The sequence below is a fragment of the Zonotrichia albicollis genome, chromosome 16 (assembly GCF_047830755.1).
Source record: "Zonotrichia albicollis isolate bZonAlb1 chromosome 16, bZonAlb1.hap1, whole genome shotgun sequence".
Taxonomy (NCBI): Eukaryota; Metazoa; Chordata; class Aves; order Passeriformes; family Passerellidae; genus Zonotrichia; species Zonotrichia albicollis.
The window spans coordinates 12,029,993-12,052,577 of NC_133834.1; the positions used below are offsets into that span (position 1 = coordinate 12,029,993).

At 37.6% G+C, this 22,585-nt stretch overlaps 1 protein-coding gene across 50 annotated transcripts in view; it reads right to left on the bottom strand.

Annotated features, from left to right (window-relative positions):
* RBFOX1 (RNA binding fox-1 homolog 1) overlaps positions 1 to 22,585 on the bottom strand; it is a 1,150,782-nt gene that overhangs the window by 35,742 nt on the left and 1,092,455 nt on the right. For 47 of the 50 annotated variants that reach the window (XM_074553000.1, XM_074553022.1, XM_074553009.1 and 44 more), the window contains 2 exons: positions 11,091 to 11,223; positions 2,407 to 2,446 (listed from right to left, as the gene is read on the bottom strand). In XM_074553000.1, coding sequence (XP_074409101.1) covers positions 2,407 to 2,446; positions 11,091 to 11,223 — 173 coding nt within the window. The remainder of the gene's footprint in view (positions 1 to 2,406; positions 2,447 to 11,090; positions 11,224 to 22,585) is intronic. The other 3 variants (XM_074553010.1, XM_074553007.1, XM_074553011.1) reach the window with 1 other exon arrangement.

Below are 22,585 nucleotides of genomic sequence, written 5' to 3' on the forward strand. Positions count from 1 at the left end.
CATCAATTGCTGCTCAGTGTGATCGGAGCAGGATGAAACCCACTCTGATGTACCCATTAATGCATATTTTTGATCTGGCTTTTCACTATTGTGCCTCTTGTTTTGCTTTCTGTGGTATTTTTAAGGCTCCTTTCCCTCCAATCTACCATTAAACCCTACATTGTTTAAATGGTTTTTTCTCCTTTTTTCACAGAGCGTTTGTCATTTCACAAAACTTCAGCTTTGCACTTAAAATGAAAGCTATGTCATAAACAATTGGGATTTAATAAATAACTTGGTCTGCTGCAAACTGCTGCACTAAGAACTAATACACTGTGAATTTTAAGGTTTCATTTGATTTATGCCATTTCTTTCTATCTTTCTCTTCCTCCCCTGCAAATGCTTTTTATGCAAGAAGGCACAAATGTGAAGAAAAGTTATTTATAAAATAAAAAAGATTTGTATATTAGAAAGAATCTAAATTTCCAGAAGAGTGTTTTAATTCCGTCATCTGCTATAAAGATAAACATTCTGTTGCATTAACAGAGCTAAGATATGCAATCAGAAATGCAAGGCTGCAGCTGAGTGAAAACCAGTGTGGTTATTCCATTTCCTAAAGCACACAACTACTGCAGACAACAAAACTGTGGCTATACTAGAAATTAGTAATTTATTCAGTATCTTTCTTATTGAAACCACCCTCCATTTGGAAACAAAATATTAAGATCTGTGAGAGGGTGTGAGGACAGTTAAAAATAATATTGTCAGTCACCAATGAGGTGTTCCTGGCTTTCAGCAGCAGTGGGCTCCAAAGCTACAAACTGCTCCAGGAACATTGAGTTCCCACCTATTCTCTCACCCTGAGCCCTCCTGAGCAGGATGTCTTGTGGCCCTGCAGATTTCTGGGCTGGAAAACTGAGCAAAATGGATGTTAAACCCTTGATGGTTTGAAGGAATGTGAAATTTGGAAACCACAACTGAAGAAATTCCACAGTGCAAAGTGTGTCCAATACAGCTCAAAAATTGGGCAGCAGTGTGTTTGGGTGAGATCAGAGCCACCTATTTGGCTTGAGCAAACCTTTAGCCAGGGGGTGATTCTTGTGTTGTGAACAATATCTTACTGATAACATCACTGGCTACATAAGTACATAGGGAGAGGACTTTAAATCTCACTGATTTATTTTAAATATGTTTTTAAACTGCACAAATGAATTTTCAGATAAGGATCAGCCTTGCCACTTCTGTCAGAAAAACAGAACCTACTTCATCCATAAATTCAAATTGTTTTCCTTCTTTATATAAAACTTACTGACAAAAATCTGTTCCCCTGGGAATAGTTCTAGAAGATTGCTGATAATGAAGACAAGGGATGTTTCCTAGCATTGCCTATTTAATTTTTAATATTGATACAAATTGCAACTCATGTCTCATTTTATCTCAACTGAAAAAGTACAAGTAGGTTACAGAAAGTTATCTAGTGAAACAAAGATAATACCTGTAACTTAGAACGAGGCTGTCTTATTAAAAGAATAACAAAATTAAGTATTACTTACTATCAATGAGATATTTTACATCTACAAATCAGGTATAAGAATTTTGGAAGAGTGAAATTTGGCCTCAACCCCCTGAAACCTCTTGCATGCTCAGACATATGGAGACTCTTTGCACACATTCAAGATAAAGTTGGCAAGAAAAGCAATGTATGAAAACTTGAAAAAATGGCAAAAATAAAACCAAACATATTATTTAAGATGAAACAAGTGAACAATTAGGTGCATAGATAATGATGGATCCAGGACTATGAATCTTTCCTAACAAATTATCCACTTGTATTGTGAGCAGTCTCTGCCCGTTTCCTTTAAACTGAAATTAGTGGATTCTAGAAGTGCAATTTTTGGCAGTGTACTCAGATTAAAGAGAATACATTGCCATATCTTAAATTTATATGTCATTAAGCTCCACTATCACCATGGCACCTACACATCCCCAGTGCTGGTTGGATTTGGGAAACCTGTATCTCTCCATGAAGAACTTTCATACTTCAAGTATTAATAATAAGCAGCTTGCCTTGATTTTTTTTTTTTTTAAGAGCTTTTGGGGATCTGCAAAAGAATGTTCGTGCTTTGCTTTATTTTATCTTTGAACTTCAATTACGAAGGGAGACGCCCCTACACACACACACACATACATTTTTCACATCTTTTTGCATTCATTCAGCATTTGATTGAAGAGTTAATTCAGCTCCACTGAACAATGATAGATGTAATGAACAGAAAGGTCTTCCAATGTGAGAGATATTCTTCTCAATTCTTTCTGACAGGCAAGGGATGGTAAATAGACAAAACAGAGTCAAGCTAGGCAGCAAACTTGTAAAAAGAATGACTCTGGTAATGTACAAGGACAGCATGCACATCAATGAATACTTACATAAATGTCTGCACCATAAAATCCATCCTGGTATACAACACTGCAAGGATGCACACACAAAGAAAAACATCCATATTAGTGCATTTCCACATGCAAATGCCACCAACCCCTGCACAGCTGAGGTTAGTCTCTCACAAGAACACAGGGGAAGGGGGTAGGAAGGCACTCTTCACATTGGTTAAGGAGGTTGGTAGTAATTATCAGAAGTGAACTTGTACCAAATACATCATCTTATCAAGTATGCCAAATGCTTGGCCAAAGGTAAAGCATGGCAGGATTGGAAAAGACTTTTGTTAAAGTTTTGGGGCTTTTTTTCTACCCCTGTTTTAGCTTTAAGAAGCCACATATTGACAGTATTTTTTCTTTCCTATAAAAATTTTCAATGGGCCAATCCCACATCCAGTTTCAATATCTTTGCAAAAAGCCTAACTCTTGAAGCACTGCTTTCTCATCCTGCAGGTTTGCTGACCCTCTGAAATAAAGGGTTACCTCTCCTTACTTAGATGGGAAACAAACAGCCTCCGTTGAAATAGTGATAGGAGGGGGTGAAATAATTACACAGGTGGTGTTCTACCCACTGGGTCAAATCTCAATATTCAGTCTATCTACACAGAGGTGAGAGAACCCACAGGTACTGCATGGTTGGCTCAATGCACATTACCAATAGTGACAACTGATCTATTGAGGATTTCAGGGTGCTATGCTTCTGGGAAAAAAAATAATTATAACTTTGCCTACTTGAGCCTTTTACAGCTTTGGCAAGCATGACAGTGGTTCTGAGCTCCCCTGTTTTGGTTGGTTGGATACATTACTAATTCTTCTCTCAAAAAAATGTGGTAACATTGCTGTTACCAGTTCACCCAGAGATGGTCTCATTTCAGCTAAGATCAATCATCAGTGTAAACAGGGGAAAATTCTAAACCCTCCAGGATAAATGACACAGTATGACAGAGACAGCTTAAATGATTACACAAAATAAAACTCCAACTGCACAACAGTGGCCTAACAATTACACCCATTAGGTCATTCCTGTAATTTTAAATCCATTTGGCAATTCTGCAACCTGAAATGTCTATTTCCCATATCAGAATCAACCCAAGCTGTTTCAAGGGCTAAATGTGTGAGCTAATAAAACAATAGGAATTTTTTGAAACAATATTTTCAATTTAGGAATACTATTATCTAGGAATAATAGTTATTACCAAGTTGCTAGCCTAAGCCATTTTGCAATTCCAAGAAGAATTTTGATGTCAGAAATATAATTGACCTATTGAAGTCAATGACCAAATCCCACAGGGCTGAGCTGGTATGGGTCTAAGTCTGAATCACTTGAGAAAACAATAAATATGCATACATGCACACAAGGACATGGATAAAACCACACTGATGATAAAAGTTTGCTATGGAATAATAACAGGTGAAAACTCAGCTCCACTTAAATCAGAGTGTGTGCCATTTGTTTCAGTAGGGTCAGACCTTTACTCATATATTTTTCTATTTATTATGTCTACAGAGCAAAATATGCAAAACCTGGTCTAAAATGGCAGCTTTCAGAGAGTTTGTTGCTCACACTGCAGCACACCTTCAATTTGGTTTGGATGCTCTGATTATTTTAAAACACTCCATGTTTTTCTTTACCTGTTTGCACATAAGGATTAAAGCATTCCACACGACTGTGAGGTAGGAGCACACAATCATGGACAGCATGAAGGACTTGGATGAGATGACACACAAAGAATACTGAGTTTACTGAGTTTCCTGTGACCCCACAGCCCCAGCCCTCAGGTGCTCACATCCCTGTGCCACTCCTGGTGGAGATGGGGGACAATCTGGGGGAAGGTGGTTTAGATCCTACCTCTGTTTATAACCATCTAACTGAACTTCAGTAGCAAAAAAATTCATTTTTCAAGTCAAGTCTGTTTTGCCCATGATGGAAATTAGCACAAAATGTCCCTGTCTTTATCTCAACCCAGGAGCTTTTCCATCCTCCTTTTGCTGTCATCTTATCACAGGGTCTCCATGCTGTTGTCTCCTTATCACAACAGTTCCATATCTTCTTGGTGTTTCTCATGGACAGCTCCTCACAGCACTGACTCTTTCCTCTTCCCAAAGCAACAACTGACTCCAGTTCCCTTCTCACCCAGCCACCCCACTCTTTTCTAGCACTCTGCTTCTCATTGCTTACAACTGTGGCCTGGTAAAGTCAGGCCTGTAACTGATCTTTGATAATTGGCCCAGCTGCAACTCCTTAGGGATGAGATTACTTTCTACATTATCTTTATTCTCTTCTATCCCCCTACATCCTTTCTCCCCTCTGCTGTTGAGAGGAGGAAGGAGAGCACAGCAGGGTGAGGTTCTGGCAGCCAGCTGAGGCCAACCCATCCCTGCACATTCAAACATCCCACTCTTCATTGCTATTAAACATTGCTATTCAGAAAATAATCTTCTGAGATCGTATCTGTCAGAAAAGGAAACTTTTTTCTTTCTCTTCTTGGTGATCTGTGTATACACAGCAAAGATGAAAAGGGGCTGATAAATTTTTCATTCCTAAGTGAAACTGGTTGTAATCTTGGACAGGTTCATTCATCCACCCCAGTCTTCCTTCCAGTCATGTACAGACAGAAACTTATTTCGGGTTCTAAATGAAACCACTTCATAAACACTATGCTGAAAAATGTACCCATCACTAAAATGAGACATATATGCATAACTCCATCATTAGACATGGCCAATATTAAGATGAAGTGACAGAATCAGGCAAATGAGTATAACAGTCCCAAGCAGGACTTTGACTACAAAAAAAAAATCAGCTGATTTTATCTTACTTCCTCTCTATGATCTTGCATTATGACAGTGATATTTAATAAAAACCCTTCTGCTTCTCCTGAAGTTTGAAGAGAAGTAATTCTTCACACTTTCATAGATTTTTCAGAGAATATTTCCTCTATTTAGTGTCTGTGTAATTTTTTGATTCCTGATCAAATCTTACTACTAGAGTCAAAAGTATTTTCTAACAGCTGCTTTCATCAGAAGTACAAAGTGTAAGCCACCAAAACCTAAGTTTTGCTTTTCCTTCTTTTAGTATATAAATTTCCAATGTTTTTTTTTAAATTATTATTATTATTAATTTTGTTTAATTTGCTCTGCTTTTGACCCCTTTTTCTCTCTCTGAGGCTCTAGGAAGAAAACAAAGGGGATGTCTTGAGCATGGGAAGAGACTGAAAACATCACACAGGGACCCATCTTAGAACAGCTCCTTTTACACTTCATATTAAAAAAAAATTACCCTGGTAAGCAGGTAAGTCTATTGCTCCTTGTAAAATAACACAGGGGTTTTTAAACAGCCACATTAGTGAAATCTGAGTTACTTCATCCAAGGAATGGTGTTAATGTGCTTCCTGAAGGAATTAAAAAGAACACATTTGGGGGATTTGTTCAGTTGTATTCTATTATTTTATTGTGCTAAGGAAAACTCAGAGAAGTGAGAGAAATCTTGATTTAATAGGAAAATGTGCATCTAAATATCAACATATGTTGCAATCATTTTCTATAATTATCTTTTTCTAAATAGGGAGCTGTTTTGTCATCAGATATTATACATCTGACTTTCATGGGTTTAGTCCCTTTATTTAAGGAGCTCCTTTATTTAAGGATCTCTGCATGTCTTATCATCACTTTTTGTAACTATATTAACACAAACTCTCTAGTAGTTTAGATTCCACCTTTACAATATCCTGGCAGAACTACATCTGTCTTCATTATCATTTTTCTGTCCTCATCTTTCAAAAGGATTGTGTTGAATAATCTATCAGTGACATGAAAAGACAGCCCTTGATTGCACAAAGCTTCGCTGAGAAACTTCCCAGCAGCTGAGGATCCATGGTCCTCCCCCACACGGCCTGCCCAGGGCAGCACACCCAGCCTGGGGTGGATTCAAGGGAAAAAATGGGCAGCACATCCCTGATTTTCTTCGTGGGCACAGCAATGCTCACAGCTCACCATTGCCTCTCCAGCTATACAAAATTCTGTTTTCTGGTTGCTGGGAGGGTCATCCTCACTGTCCTGCACTGTCCAGCTCCTGGTGTGGAATTCACCTTTTACGTGAACCCTTTATCTGGGGCCTTCATGAGATAAATGAGAGAAGAGATGCAGCTACAGCCTTATTAAACCAAAGTCCTTTGGTATAATAAACCAGCCTCACTTAAACCAAAGACAGAACTAAAGCAACACTTTTCCACATCTAATAACAGAGTTTTAAGTGCTCTAAACATCAAACTGAAACTCTTGTAAGAGGCAGCTTCGACTCTTTACAATGTTCTCTAATTCCAGTTACTTGCCTTTCCAGTTTCTGCCATGGACAAGTTACATTTTCTGCTCTGCGATATTGACTGAGGGAATTGCTGCAGAGAACAAAGCTGCAGACATGAATCGATATATGCTGGCAAAACCCATTTTTTGTTCCAACAATTGCACATATGCAGAGTCCAAAGTAAGAGGAAGTTTACATGAGCCCAAGGAAATAGAGTGGGAAAACCCCGTAGCAACCTGAGTAGATGTAGTAACTCATACTAATGTTCTTAAATTTAGAATGCAGAATAAGAAAATGAAGCTGTATTTTCATTTTGAATCAGTGAGCAAGTAGCACTTGAGAATGTTTCTTTTAACAAGAGGAACAGTTTCTGAATAGCCTCTGTTATTTCTCCTCCACACTGCCCACAAATTCGCAATTCTATTTAGGGCTGGGTTTGTTTTTTTGGGGTTTTTTTAAACTGTTCTTTTCAAAGAGAAAAGCATATTGCTCTCCTCTGCTTTCCCAGGAAAGGCAGCAGAGGAGGAGATACAGACTGCAAGCTAATTCTCTGTTAGCTTCATCAGAGCTGAAAGGAGCAGAGAGGGAATGTGAAGACAAAGTCACCCCACACTAAACTTGTGAGAATTTAAAGCAAAGGATGATGAAACAGAAAGGCTCCTCAGCAGTTTCACTACTCCTGCTATCTACTACTGCTCTACTACCAGATATACCTTGACTCTGGGCTTTCTTGACAACAAATTAAAGATCTCATTTCCCTCTCCTGCTGCACCATTTTGAGGTTAAGCTCCCTATGCAGTGCAGATTTCCAAACTCTAAATTTTCATTTCAGTATTCTCACACAAACCAAGCTTTACTCCCCATTTCAGTGTCAGGGGGGTTTATGATACTTACATTAATTATATGTACTTGTAAGTAAACTGCACATTCTCATATTTCAAGGCATTAGAGATGATGCCACAGATGCTAAAAGTGAAGTACTTTCTGTGAGCTAATAAACAAAGTGCTATCTCAAGGAATTATGAAATGTCTCACTCAAAAGTGAAGGATCCATTAATTACTGGGGTAGTTCCATGTATCTCGTGAACAGTAATTCAATTTTTAAATTACACATTTTAAAGCACACGGGCTAATCTTTGATTTATAAGAAAATAATGGCCTTAAATATGGTTATACCCAGCAATTTCCCTGGGACCCAGCAAAGCCTGTCTGCTGCCCCCCAGTAAGTGGGAGGCACAGCAGAAGACACCTTTCAACAGGAACCACCATAACTCATCCTGCCTTATGAGTACAAGACCTAGAGGTAGATCAAGGACTAAGGTTAATGAAATAAAAGAAAATTGAAGGAGGTAATTGCAATGTTCAGCTTTATATTTTGCAACTACATGTAGGTTCTTTCTTGAAATATTTTCTAATTAAACATTGATGAATTTTAATGTAAATTTATTATTAAAATTATAGCTTTCATTATAGAAAATAAGTATTTTCAGTCATTAAATAAAAACAATTACACAAGTATAAAACTGTTTACTTGGCTGTAAGTCTGGGTGCCTTCCTTGAGTGAAAAATAATAAATTGCTACTAAATTGATTGCATAACAGCATTCAAAACTTACTCTATTTTTCTTATCAACAAATGATATTCCAAGTTATTTGCTTCCTTTCCTAAGCTGATTCATTCTCTGTGATGTCTTTACTGTCTTAATAATTTTCCTTGTCTTCTACTCATGTTGTGACCAAAACCCACATTTCCATAACTTATTTTCATTGATCCAAGACTTTTTTCTGATGGAAATTCCTTATTGCTTTTTTGATGGATCATGGGATTGAATAGGTGAGCAGAGAACAAAGAATCACTCAGCAATTCCATGTTACATTCTTGTACCAGTGAAGATACCAACATGAGATCTAATATGCCAGGCCAAAGAAATTATGGGAAAACAAAGCTATATTACCCCAGCTGTGGATCAGGGCAACAGAGATATGTATAATTTCTGTACTGAATTACAGCATGTTGTAATTCAGTGCAGAAATTATACATATCTGTAGGAATTACAAAATGGGCAATTCAGAAAGCAGAGCTTATTGGAAAGCACAGGTAGATGGAAAAACTTAAATATCTGAACTAAGACCTACATGATTTAAGACAGGGCTTAGTAATTGAAACCTTTTGCACTGTCAAATTATGTTTGGTGGCAAGGTGATCCCCAGATTAGCAAGGGTTCCTGACAGACACCTGGAAGCCATCAGAGCAAGATGATGGGACCTGTGACAAGGCAGGGCTCCCTCTGCAGAACCTTTGCAATGACCTGCAACAGAGTTCTCTGTGCCCACACATCTAACTTACTGCTAAAGGTGCTGGCAACCAGCAGTACAATTACATGGGGATATACATGTGCTGCTCTTGGAAATGGAATTCATGCTGCTGAGTCACTGAACTAATTATAATAATGTGTATACCACCACACACATATACACATAGAGCACCCACATGCGGTCTCTTAAATTAAGGCAAATTTAAGTCACTTACTCAGCAGAAAGTAAAAACTCATTTTGCAAATACTAACCAAAAAGTACTGTCCAATTCAAAAACTATCAGACACAGCTGGTAATTTTTTTTTATCTACCTTTATGACTTTGTATTTAACTAAGGTGCGATGTGTGATATCATCATGAAAATGAGTGGCCCACCTCATTATCTCACTACATATTGCACTTTATGTTCAAATTTAAGAACTTGCTTTTAAACAAGGTACAGATGGAGAGTCCACTTTTTTTTAGGTGCAGAATCCATTTGGTAGCTGACGAATTCTAAATGAAATCTGAATGCAGGGCATTCTAACTTGTTTCCACCTTGCCATGTGCAAATGCCTGCACTGACTGAAAGTATGGCAGCAGAAGGATAACTTTGGAGGGACACCATCCTTGCCCAAAGGTGATACAGGCAAACTTCAGAAAAGTGTCTTCCTCCAGTAGTGACAATACTATTTTTCTTAATAAGACACACAAAACACTCAAATAAACCAACAGAATACAGTTGTACAAAATAATCTGATTCTGTGGCATGATTTTTACATTAATCTTTAGAATGGCTCATTTCTTTGAGATAATAACTGCCCAATGTGAGAGCATGGTCAAACTGCCTGTTTCGGGGATAAATAAATCCCCGAAAACTCAGGCCAAAGGCTGACTGATGAGATTAGCAAATTTGTCTGGAAAAAATGCTCCTTTTGGCTTAATGGAGCATCTGAGGTTTACTGAGAAACTGTGGGAACTGGTGCAGGGCACCCATCACCTACTGGAATGGAGCAAGGGGACAGGGACTGTGCTGGCAGCTTCTGCACAAGGGGACATCCCCAGTGGGAGCCAAGGAGCTGCTGAACAGGATTTCAGTGAGGGCAGGGAGAGAGAGAAAAAGAGAGAGAGACAGAGATTGAGATCACCTCCTGTCACTGCCTGTGCCAACCCTTCCTGACCCATCCCAGGAAGATCCAACAGTTCTACAAAGAGGTAATGGCAAATCCAGTTTTTATGACAAAGTACTACTCCGGCCTACAATCCGCTAAATTTTCTGATTTTACAGATTTCCTAATTTCTTAACAGCTGAAAGTCTTTTGCTAATGTTATTAGGGTTTTTGTGTTTCATGCAGCATACAAAGCCTTTCTGTGTCAGCCTTTACAGAACGACAGGAAAAACTGTTTATTCTTTCTTTCCCCCAAAAATATACATAAAATCCAAACTATCTTCTGAAATAAAAAAGATTGCAGAATTCCTAGAAATTAATCCTATGAATTCCTCTTCTTGGTTCCTTAGTTTACTATTTGCTTTTAGTACATTCAGGTCACTGACAGCAAAACCTTAAGGCATTATTTATGCAAAAGTACACAAAACCCATGGCCCTGAGAGGAGCACCCCAGATTTCTATCATGACAAAGATGGCAACTAGAAAAACTAAGCAAACTGCGATAAAAAAGTATATATTTAAAAAAAATAAAATCCAGCACTAAGCCTTCAGGTGCAGAGACAACTTCCAGCAGGCGATTTGAAGGAAAAAAGAAGTTACCTCGATCCAACCTCCTTAATAACCAGATGTTTGCAATCATCAAAAATATACCTTTAGCCGAAACAATCTCCCTGTTCCGGAGCATTCCGTTTGCGGGAGCATTTACATAACAATATGTGACATCTGAAACGCTTAAGGCCACCAAGCATGGCAGTACAAATTACAGTCATTTTTCAAGCCTTGCTGTGCGAGGCGCCGGTGCCGGGCAGGCACGACCCGCATGCAGCAGGGCTGGGAACGGTGCCCAGGCTCCCGGGATCCATGCTGAGCCAGAGGTGAGTGAGGGAATTTCAGAGTGTCAGAGCTCCTTACCCGCCGTAGGCTGGGATGGGAGGAGGGGGAGCTGCTGCTCGGAACGTGTTGTACACCGTGCGACCCCGGCCTCGTAGGTGGGCACCTCTGTACGCGGCGGCTGCGGTCGCAGCAGGGTAGGGAAATCCTGGCACTGCACAGGGAAACAAAAACAACAACAGGGATTAGTGAGAAGAGCAATTCTGGAGCAATTCTAGAGTTGTGATGGTGTAAAGGCTCGCCTGTAGCTGGACAAGGGAGTCGCCAAAGAGTTTTAGATTGTCTTTTCACACAAATCTCTGCCTGCAAAGAGGGGCAAACTGGGAATTTGGATGGCAGTGCCACATTCTGGAGCAATTCTCTGTGACTGTGTTCACAGGGGTCTGAGGATGAGGGAAGAGATGAGGATCTGACTCCATGTTTCAGAAGGCTGATTTATTATTTTATGATACATATTATATTAAAACTATACTAAAAGAAGAAAGGATTTCATCAGAAGGCTAGCTAAGAATAGAAAAAGAAAGAATGATAACAAAAGCTGCTATCTCAGACAGAGAGCCCAAGCCAGCTGACTGTGATTGGCCATTAATTAGAAACAACCACATGAGACCAATCCCAGATGCACCTGTTGCATTCCAGAGCAGCAGATAATCATTGTTTACATTTTGTTCCTGAGGCCTCTCAGCTTCTCAGGGGGAAAAATCCTAAGGAAAAGAATTTTCATAAAAGATGTCTGTGACAATTCTGGAGTTGTGATGGTGTAAAAGCTTGCCCATAGCTGGACGAGGGAGTCACCAACGTGTTTTAGCTCGTCCTTTCACACAAATCTCTGTGTGCAAAGAGCAGGCGGCAAACTGGGAATTTGGATGGCAGCATCATTTCTGGCTCTGAGTTTCTCAGAGGACACTAATGAAAGGAGTGTCGACTGGTTCAGCCAACACTGCTACCAGGAGACTCCCAAGGTCCAAGTTCAGGCTCAAATTTATAATGTCAGAGATATTTGCATCACATTATTGGATCTGTCTTCCAAAGTCAGCCCTGTTTTGAGTAGGGGTGAGACATTAGAGACTCAGGTGACCTCAGGTCATCTAAATTATCCAGTGATTTTGCCAATTGAACAGAGCTTTGCTGTTGTTCAAGAGCTGGATTATTGACCAGCTCTTAACTGTGGAATAAATCAAAGAGTTTTTCATCTCTTTTCTCATTTTTTTGGGGGGGCTGCACCATGTACATAACAGCATCTTTCAGTCCTTCAAAGGAAAGAATTGTATATCTTAGGAACACCCCTGAATCCACATAATATTCACACCAAATAAAAAAAACTTAACCCCATAACAAAGAAATTAACTCAGACATTTTTATATTTTCATTGAATTTTTACCATTCCATGTGAGACTTAAAATATTTTAATCAGAAATTGAACAGTAATACAGTATTAGAGGCTTTCCTTTTGTAAAACTTCCCTCTTGATAAATTTCTAATTGAAAAAATAATAATGCAACTCCAAAACAAAAACCAAAACTTCACACTTTGCTTTCTCTGGCAGTTTTTTAAGCAGTGCTTCATTATTTCATTTCTCCTTTGTACATATATTGTGTGTCAATGTTAGAACAGGCATTTCTTGAATGAATTCATCAGTGAGACAAGTTAAAATCAAATCCAGCTCTGTTGGCATCAGGTTCCATCAAATGTACTTCACTGTGGTTTTTTTTTTTTTTATATAAATAAAGAAATGAAACAAATATTGCTTAGCAAAGCCCTAATAAAAAGCAAGCAAATGGAAATACTGCTGTACAAAAATTTTCAAATCTGAAATATGAATTGATTTCAATCCTCATGTAGCACCAAATTTTAAAAGAAACCTTGAATTTGAAATAAGAAAATGAAAAATTCACAATTTTTAGGCTTTGCTGGCTGAACATGTGAAGGTAAATACTGTAATTATGGTGATTTCTCTGTTACTGCCTTACTGCTGTGGCTTTGGGACTTGGCTGGGTCCTTCTCTGTGACAAAAAAGTTACACAGTAATTCTGCCAAGATTTACATGCCTGTGATACAACATAAATCAACATTATGGCAATACAAATAAATTAGATATATCTTAGAAAGTGCAAATACCATATTTTATAAGGAATATAAAAGGAATTTATAAATCATATAGATGAATTTGAAGAACTTGATATTCTGTTGATAACTTTGCAAGCAACTGCATTTAAGAAGACTTAAAGGAATTGTACTGGAAAACATTTCTTTTAAGGAAGAACAACATATACATCATCTGTGTGAAATTTGGATGCTCTAAGTATTTTTGCATATTCAACAAGGTTGAGTATTGACCACTCTAAATATGGTAGTGACATTGTTATGATCTGCTGCTGGAACCATGTAAGTTCTGTCCTTTTTCTTTCCAAATACACAGCCTTGTGTAAAAACTAATACAATTAAGGAAAATGCAAAATACAGTTCTACATAATGTTCAAAGAACTACAGACTACACTGCCTACTATTCTCTTTCCAGTCTAACAAGTTTTCTTTTCTTTCTTTTGCTCCTTTCCCGTTACAGGTGTTGGATGGAGAACTGATCTAATCCAGGGCAGTTATCTTTGTGTAAGAGGATGTTCAGCTGCAGTCTGCCTGCCTTAGGAAAATCACTCCTTTCCAACTAATAGGCATTGCTAGAAGTAACTTTCTCCAATAAATTTATTGCTAATTTGTGTCTTAGAAAGGAAAATGCAACTAACTAAATAAAAAGGAACAAACCCAACACACCAGTGCCCAGAAGAGTTTGCTTAAGTAAATAGGTGGAAATAGATTTGAGAGAAAGTCCAGGAAAAATTGATAACTGAAATGATGGACATGTCAAATGATAAAGTGTGGCCTTTAGGGACACTCCTAAATTGTCAAAATCAAGAGACATTGCACTGACCTAAATGGCAATTACAAAAAAACCAAGAAAAAAATCAGCCAGACAACCTTAACATTTCTTCACTTGCATCTGTAGTTTTCTAAATATTGATAGAAAACACACTTTCACAAGGAGAACAGAAATGATAGAGAAAATCCAGCTAACTCAAAACCAGCCTAATCTCCAGCAATGTAAGATATGTAACACCACTGTGGGCTTGCAAGACATGGGCTGGAAGTCCTGCCCAGAGTTCTGTTCCAGTAATTAATTCTTTGTAATCAACACCTATGTTAGGCAATATTTACAGCATTTGTTCTTTTAGGGTCTTGAGCAATAATTAAAACCAACTGAAATTGTGGGGAGACACCGAGGAAATGCCTCTGTGAAAGAATGAATCCCCAATGTGGTTTGTGAGCATTTTTTCTTTTGAATTGTGCCATTCATCCCAGCTTTCACACAGACATATCCAGATACATATTTTGCAACAATTGAGCATTTATCCTAAATTCTCTTTATTTTTCATGGCGGTCACACCTTGGAAAGAATTACAAGGAGGGTCACTGATCTCAAATCTTTGACAGCAAATACCTTCCACAAATAAATGCCACTGGAAAAGCAGAGGTGCCCCCCTACAAATGAGTCAAAAATAACTTTTTAAAAAAATATTATTATTATATTTTAATGAGAAAGAAGGCTTTCTCTTAACAGAAAAACGAAGAAAACAGAGATAGCAGAGAAAGTAATTTAGTCCATACGAGTTTACCAAATCCAAAACCTGCAAGGAAGGCTCAGCAGTCATAGGAGATGCTAAGAAAAGAGAGTGGTGGTTTCTTTATAATTTTCAAAGTATCTGCAATTGAAAGGATGAGTTTGAATGAGAAGCCTGAAGTAATGTAATTGTTTCGCTATGCTTGCCTTACCTTGCTCTCTTAATAAAGTCCCAGAGCATGAAATGTCTAAAGTAAAGCAGAGGTCTAAAAACCTACAGAAGCAATTAGTGGAAGGCAGAGCAGTGAGGTGCAGCTCTGTCTGGAAGAGGATCAGACATGATGGAAACTAAACCTGGGACTAAGAGTGGGACTGCACATAGAATCAAGTGAGGTCTAACAGTTGAGTTTGTTAATAACAGAATGATATCAATCCCAAAAATTGATTTGGGTCCATCTAAAAATCAGAGTATCTCGAAAACACACTTTCTATTGTCAGATAGTAATACCAGACATTGAGATTGGAGGTAAAGGAATCAACAGGTTTGTTGCCCTGGATTTGTGTTCAGGAAAAAAACCCCATAATGTTCCTTTGGACCAGCTGAGAAATTAGATGGGTAGGAATATGTAATAACCACAGAATTTATTTTGCTACCAGCTTTTTAATATCCTGACCCCAAAATAACCAGCAGAAGTGGCAGCATTAGAACACAACTGAAGAATGGACTTCATAAAAAGAACTTTATGAAAAGGGTTGTCCCATCAGGAAGCATTAAATGATATTAAACAGTCCCAAAAGTAATGAAGATAGTAGCCAGGAGGGGTAGAGGTTTTAATGACTTACAGTTTGTAGGTCAACCTTCCTTAGTGCCTCAGTGCCAAGCTGCTGAAACCCAGTCAGTGAAAATGCTATTTATAAGGGGCTTGAAAATGTGTTTGACTCTCAGCAGGGAAGCATCTGAGCCCACTTCTAAGCAAAAGTAGCTTAAATTCATCAAAGTAATTTGATGACTGGAATTCTTCTGATCTGTGACTGAGAAAAGGCAGATTTCTCCAAATGCATGTTCATGATAGGAGGTGATAACACGAGGTTATAAAAAGAAAGGCTTTTCTAAGGACAATACATCATCAAACATCAAGCCATAGAAAACAATTTACATTTTCATCTAATGGCCCCATCCATTCTATAGATATTCATTCTGCTATTCAAATGTGAACGAGGCTACAACCACAAAACTCAGTTCCTGCAGTCACTCAGCAATTTCAATTTTTCAAGTTAAAAAAATTAGAGTATAAATAATATGCTGTGGAAATCCTTGGCTTTCCTTAATATAATTATCCAATATCATACAAAACATCTACTACAGCCAAAATGAAGTTGTTTTAACAACATTATGCTGGTAAGATTTCTTCTTTAAACTTGATTGTTCTGTTTTTATACTTAGGGGGATACAATTTTAAAATATATTATTACAATTAATATTGTCTACAAATTCTTACACTTTGTAAATATGGAATCACTGTCACTTCAGTGAACTTCATTTTAGATCTCAAACATGAAATATGGCCAGCAAACTGCCACATTTAAGCAAATAAAAAGGCCTTTGGATTCATAGTAGTGTATCAGCAAAATTTAGATAACTAATGATTTTATAGAAAAAGCAAATATGAGCATAAGGAAGAAAAACTTAATCTTTGAGTTCACAGATGAAATTTAATCAAATCTTAATTTTTCCCTGAAGATGTAATATAAGCATTTGTTTTACTAATCTTTTATTAAAAGAACACGACAGGGAGGTGCACTTTGTAGGCACAATATCTCAACAAGGCCTGGGAAAACAAAGACTGAAGGAACAATGAAAAGCTTGAGTTCCCAAGAAGAGGAATATAACCTGGCAAAAAAATACTTAAGGGTTATACACTGTGTATTAAAGTTTTAAAGCTTTGGGATAGATGAAAGAGCAGCAGATGCAAAAGACAACAGGGGGCAGATTTTGTATCAAAGCCATAAAAATATACAGCCACTTTAATGGGCAATTATTCTTCACATTTGTGCTGCGGTTTGAATTTGTATGAGGGTGCCATATGCCCCAAGAAAGGTGTGCCATCAAAATGGATGAGCAGATCTAGCTCTCATCACTCCTAATCTCTCCTCCTCTGCACAGAGTAGCGGGTCATCTGCCACCAAGAGTTTGCAAATGTTTTACGGGGAAGAATTTTAATGTTCCGTCGTGTTGGAATCGGTTTGTCGCTAATTTACTGCGGCGCGGTTTCACTGCTGGAGAGACAGGGAGACACGTTTACATCATCCCCACAGTTCAGGAGGATCCCCGTTGAGGAAACACAATAAATTAAAAACAAGGAGATATAATGGGCAGCATGCTGAGAAAGGCTAAGCAGAATAATCTATATGATATTATCTGAGATTTCAGGAACGGAATCAGCAGTTTATCCCAAAGTGGGCTGTGTTCTCCCTCCACTGTAATAGTAATAAGTATTATTAAGTGTCATTCTTTGAATGAATTATAAACACTGGGCTAAAGAGGATTTGTGCATTTAAATACACAGACCAAAGCAGACTGCAAGCAAAATGTAAGCCCTGTTAATACAGATTTTAACATGAAAAGGCATTTAAATTATATATAAATATATGTGCATACACACACTTCAAATTCAGGGTAAAAAAATCTTTAGAAAGTTCACAGTGTTTAAAATTACAGGCTGAAAATACATTTCTTCTCCTGTCACTGTTGTGAGATGATTTTTGCTAGGATCTAGTTGTGAATTAATGCATTCAAAGGAAATTTCCCATATATATCAAACACAGTCACAACTGGTCACTTCTATTTCTTTCTTTCACAAGCTATTTATTTTTTGAACCATGCTTAAAATTGTAGACCAATTATTTCCTTACCATTGTAAAAAAAAATACATGCCAGTATTACACTCTGTTGTTTAGGAATGAATAAATCTGTACTTTGGAGAAACCCCTACTTATAGGACATTCTCATTTGAAATGCATTAAAAAGGAAAACAAAAATCTCTAATTAATGTACAAGTCTAATCACCATTCTCCACATGGAAGAGTAATTTTTCACTGTTCATTTGCTCAGTGTAATCTCAAAACTGACATAACAGAAAAGCAATGGCCTATAAATCTGCTCTCATTTGTTTCTTTAATATTCATATTCCATTGAACTACAGCTGCTTGTTGCTGCAGTCTATTACAACATGCAAAACTGTCGATAAAAATATTATGAAAGGCAAGATGTGTTTCTTCATGGCTCTGTGTGCCATTTATTTCGAAAAAAATAACAACAAATGACTCATGGATTGTCCCTTAGTTTGCTGCACGCTGGGCGATTAGTGATTAATTACCTTGCTGCAAATTGACATGGCACAAGGAAATTGACACAGCTCTGATTAATTAACTTTTTTATGCAAGACAGTTACTTACAAAACACTGCACACTGTAATTGAATCCCTTTACACAACACTACTGCATTAAGTTTCCTGTCAAATCCGAATTATCACCAAATTTCAAATAAATGTGGTGAAACTTTTTATACTGAGGTACATGTAAATATTTCTAGAAAGGGGACAGACAACTGCTTTAAAACACTGTTTTCAAATATTTCAGCCTCAGACATGGGAAGAATCAGATTTTTAGATTATTCCATACCAAGCTATAATAAAATGCACACAAAAAAAATCATAAACTAAATACTTGAGTAAAAAGCAACCTACTATTTATTCCTATGTTAAATTATAGGAAGACACTTAACTGTTTGAACAAAATTTCATCTGCTCATCTTAAAGTTGTTTTCAGATCTAATTGATCTGTTATCTCAATGACTTTGATACATTGACTTCCTTGTAAGTATTCTAACTCTAGATGGAACTATTCTTTTTGTTTCATCTTTTCTCATGTACCAATAAACAATCCACTACTGGTTTCTCTGGAAATGGCTACCATGACATGCCATTAATTTATAACCTTCTGAGCCAAATCTTGATGCCCAAGCCTGGAAACTCTCTCATCTTCCTGCCTAAGCTTTTTCCACCTGAGGGTGGCTGGTCATTGGCACAGCTGCCCAGAGGGGCTGTAGGATCTCCATCCTTGGAGATGTTCCCAAGCTGTTGGACTTTGGTCCTGGAGAGCCCCCTCAGGCTTTGCTGCTGCAGCAGGGGTGGACAATTTGTTCTCCAGGGTTCCCTCCAACCTCAGCCCCTCAGAATTGGCCGTTTGGTGATTCTGTGGTTATCAGAAATTCCCTTACACCTCGCCCTTCTTTAACTGGATTGCATATGCAGCCACCTGGCATCACCCTAGGACATCAAGGGGTTTCCAAGAACCCGCAGAAGAAAATGCAAGGCATGAAGAGATCCAAAGGAACAGGTAAGATGATTGAGAAATCTTTTTGTAAAGCTATGTAATGACACCAACCTACATCTCTGAGTCTAAAAAAACTATAACTGGTGGTGAAATTACTTATTATGTACTTAAAATCAAAATAAGTACTGCATAGCTGAAATTAAAAATAGTTGAGGTACAAAGAACAGTTGGCTTTTCACAAAGGAAACAACTAAAATAGAAGGAAAAGCTCAGGAGGTAAAAAAGCACCCAGGCCATAAAGGAAAAGAAACAGTAGAGATCAGAGAAGACACGTTTGATCTTAAATTAAAGAACAATCTTCAAATATAGATGATCAAGGTGATCAATATCTTGTCTGGTGTTCCCAGTTATTGGACAGCTCTAAGTTTCAAGCAAATGGAAGAAATCCCCTGTGTCTGACAAAGCACCACTTCCAAGACAAAGGAAAAAGGTTGTGGAAAGCTGGATGAAGAGTAGCACTGCTATAAAGAGATGACAAAATTTAGTCATTTGAATGTTTATGAAAGTCAATTATATAGTGACAAGAAATACTGTTTAGATGACACAAGGATTCTGAAAGCTCAAGAGAATTATTAAACTGTAAAAAGAACACTGTCAGAATGCATTGGGAACAATTTAGGCAGAAAGCAATAGAGGAAAAACCCAGCTGTTAACCTAATCCAAACCATAAAGGAAAAATTGTCAAAACAAAGAATTGCACCCGCAAAGTCATACTGATACTAAAAATGTTAATTCCTAAAGAGCACTTATTATCTGTGAAATTCAGGTTGAATTTTGCTGTACACAGCACAGTTCCAAGAGCCATGATTCAATAACAACCACCACAAAATAGAGTGATACTAAGGTGTGCCTTTATTTGAAACCAAACCTTACAGGCTAAGCGGAAAAACACAGAATTAAGAGTTTGCTGTCTGACAGATAGGATGATTTGAGATGTACCACAGTCAACACTGTGGGTCTGGTACTAAAAATGAGTGACACCAGCAGAGAGGATGAAGAGCCAGAGAAGGTGGCACCCAAGACTGTGCTCAAAGGGCTCTGATGTACAATTGCATCTCAGGACATGATGCAAGATAATACTGAATGTAATTGTCACTATCTAAACAAAATGTACATAGTAAATGTAATGACTACAGGTAATTGTCACTATTTAGCTGCATTCTGAGAAGAAGAAGCACAAACAGTCCTCTTGCCCTAAATCACAGTAACCAGTGCTGCCAGTGGCCAAGTGCAGTGTGTCCATCAACAGCAGAGCACCAGGGGAAGGCACCTGAGCTCCCAGCTGTCCTTGGGCACACACAGTTTTTATTATTGGAACTAAAAGACAGAAATATTCTCCATAATTTACTACCTTTCCAGCTATCTCCCACTACCCACATGTAGGGTTGTGTATAAGTGGTGAAAAGTCAGTGACAAACTTCAGGATGTGTCTCTCTTTCCAAAATTCCTGCTGGTTTAGACACATTGCTCTGGCACAAAACAGACCAACAGAAGAATGAGGGTAAACAGCAAGGCCTAAAAACCACATTTTTGGGAGTGAATTAAAAGCCACGTTTACAGGTTTTGGACATAATGTATTTTAGTGATGACTTATAAGTAAGTAATCATTTAAAATATGAATAGACAGGAGGTAAAATGAGAGTTATCCTGAAAATTGTTGCAGAAGGGCAATGTATACTGATACAAAACACCAAAAAAGCTGTAGGAAGAATTTCAGGCCATGTTACCAAAACATTTTTTAAATTAAAAAAACAAACAAAAATACCCAAAAAAAACCCCTAAAACAAATCCCAAAACCAAACAACCAAAACAAACAAACCACAGAAAAAAACCCAAAGAGGTCACTTTGCAGTTAAAAACAGGATGATAATTAAATCAAGAATGTGAGGCTATGCATATGGATATAGCTTTATTTATTTTTTAAATTTTGGAATATATTTATCTTACTTGAACATCAATGGTGTTGTCCTGCATCATAACAAGGCCCAAGACAGTGGGACAGAACAGAGTATAAAAACCTTCTAAAGGCTTTTCAACATTTCTCTACACTTCTGTTCATCAGGCAGGGAATTAAGGAAAGCCATTCCCTTCCTACTTACTATTGGCATCTTTATTTAAGCTTTCACTTAAATAAAGAACACAAATATTTAACACACAAAAGGGAAGGGCAATTGGCACATTTTTCCTGGTTACTACTGGGTGATTCTCTTCATAAATAAAGGCAATTAATTCAGGAAGCAAATCAAAAGATAGTTTGACCCCTAAATGTTCAATAATAAGGTTTTTTTGTAGCCTGGAAATCATATATGGGATTGCTTCTCTCACATTTCCCTTTGGCAGGATTTTTGTACCCTCAGTCAGGAACTGCAGCCCTACAATGGTTAATTTGGTTAATTAATGGCCCAATCACAGCCTCGTTTGCAGGGTGCTCTACCTGTTTCCTATGAAGCAATAAGCAGACAAAACCACCAAGGTATAGATACAATGCACTGATATATATTTTACTGGTGACTTCCCATCCCAATTTAGCTCAAGAAAAAACAGACCAATTAAAAATGTAGTTTGCAGAACCTTTCTACATTCAACTCAGAAATACTGAAGTGCTGGCAAATTATTTATACCACATAAATACTCATTTTTTAAACTGCTCCTGACCCATATTCTAATTCAAAATGGCAAGCCTGCCAAACAGTTAAATGAAGAAAAACTACAACAATAAAACAGAGCAAATGAATCACTGATGTCATTGCAATATATGTCCATTCAGATTGAATGAGGTCAGTCATGACTGACACAAAAAAACCCAGAGGAGGATTCACCCAGTGCCAGGAGCATCCACCCTTCAGCTGCTTGGAGTGGCAGCAAACTGCCATCATTACAGGATAATTTTCAGGTAATTACAGGTGTGCAACAGATTAAACATGACAAAATCAACAGAATCAAGGTTTCCAAACCAAATGCTTCCACTAATGATTTGGCTCAGAAGCACACTTTGAATCACCTTTCGAAAATTTCTATTTTCCCTCTGTAATTTTCTTGGTATTGAAAATATCCCAGAACATAATAGAAATGTCAAAGGTCTTCCTTCAATCCATTAGTAACGCCACAGGAAAATAAAACCTGGAATGTCTTCACTGAAACAAGCAAGATGAAAATAGTTCCATACAGCATTTTTTAGATGGTTTACTAATATTCCTGAGCCAAGTAACCTATTTCTAAAAGCAAGGACATACTGCATAGACAAGTTTGACTTAATTTTCATTTCTGTAGGAATGAGTCCTCAAAAAATCCTACAGCTGGATGTGCTCTTTATAAACATAAAATGTATATTTATGATTTTCCCTGTTTATTCTATAAGACCCTGAACCATCCTCAATCTATGAATTAAAACAAACCACCCACAGGAAAAAACAATCTTTTTAAAACTAGGACATACATCTACTATATGTGTTTCAATATAGAAAAAAAATCTCACATCATGTAATTAATACTTTATGCTTGGGCCACA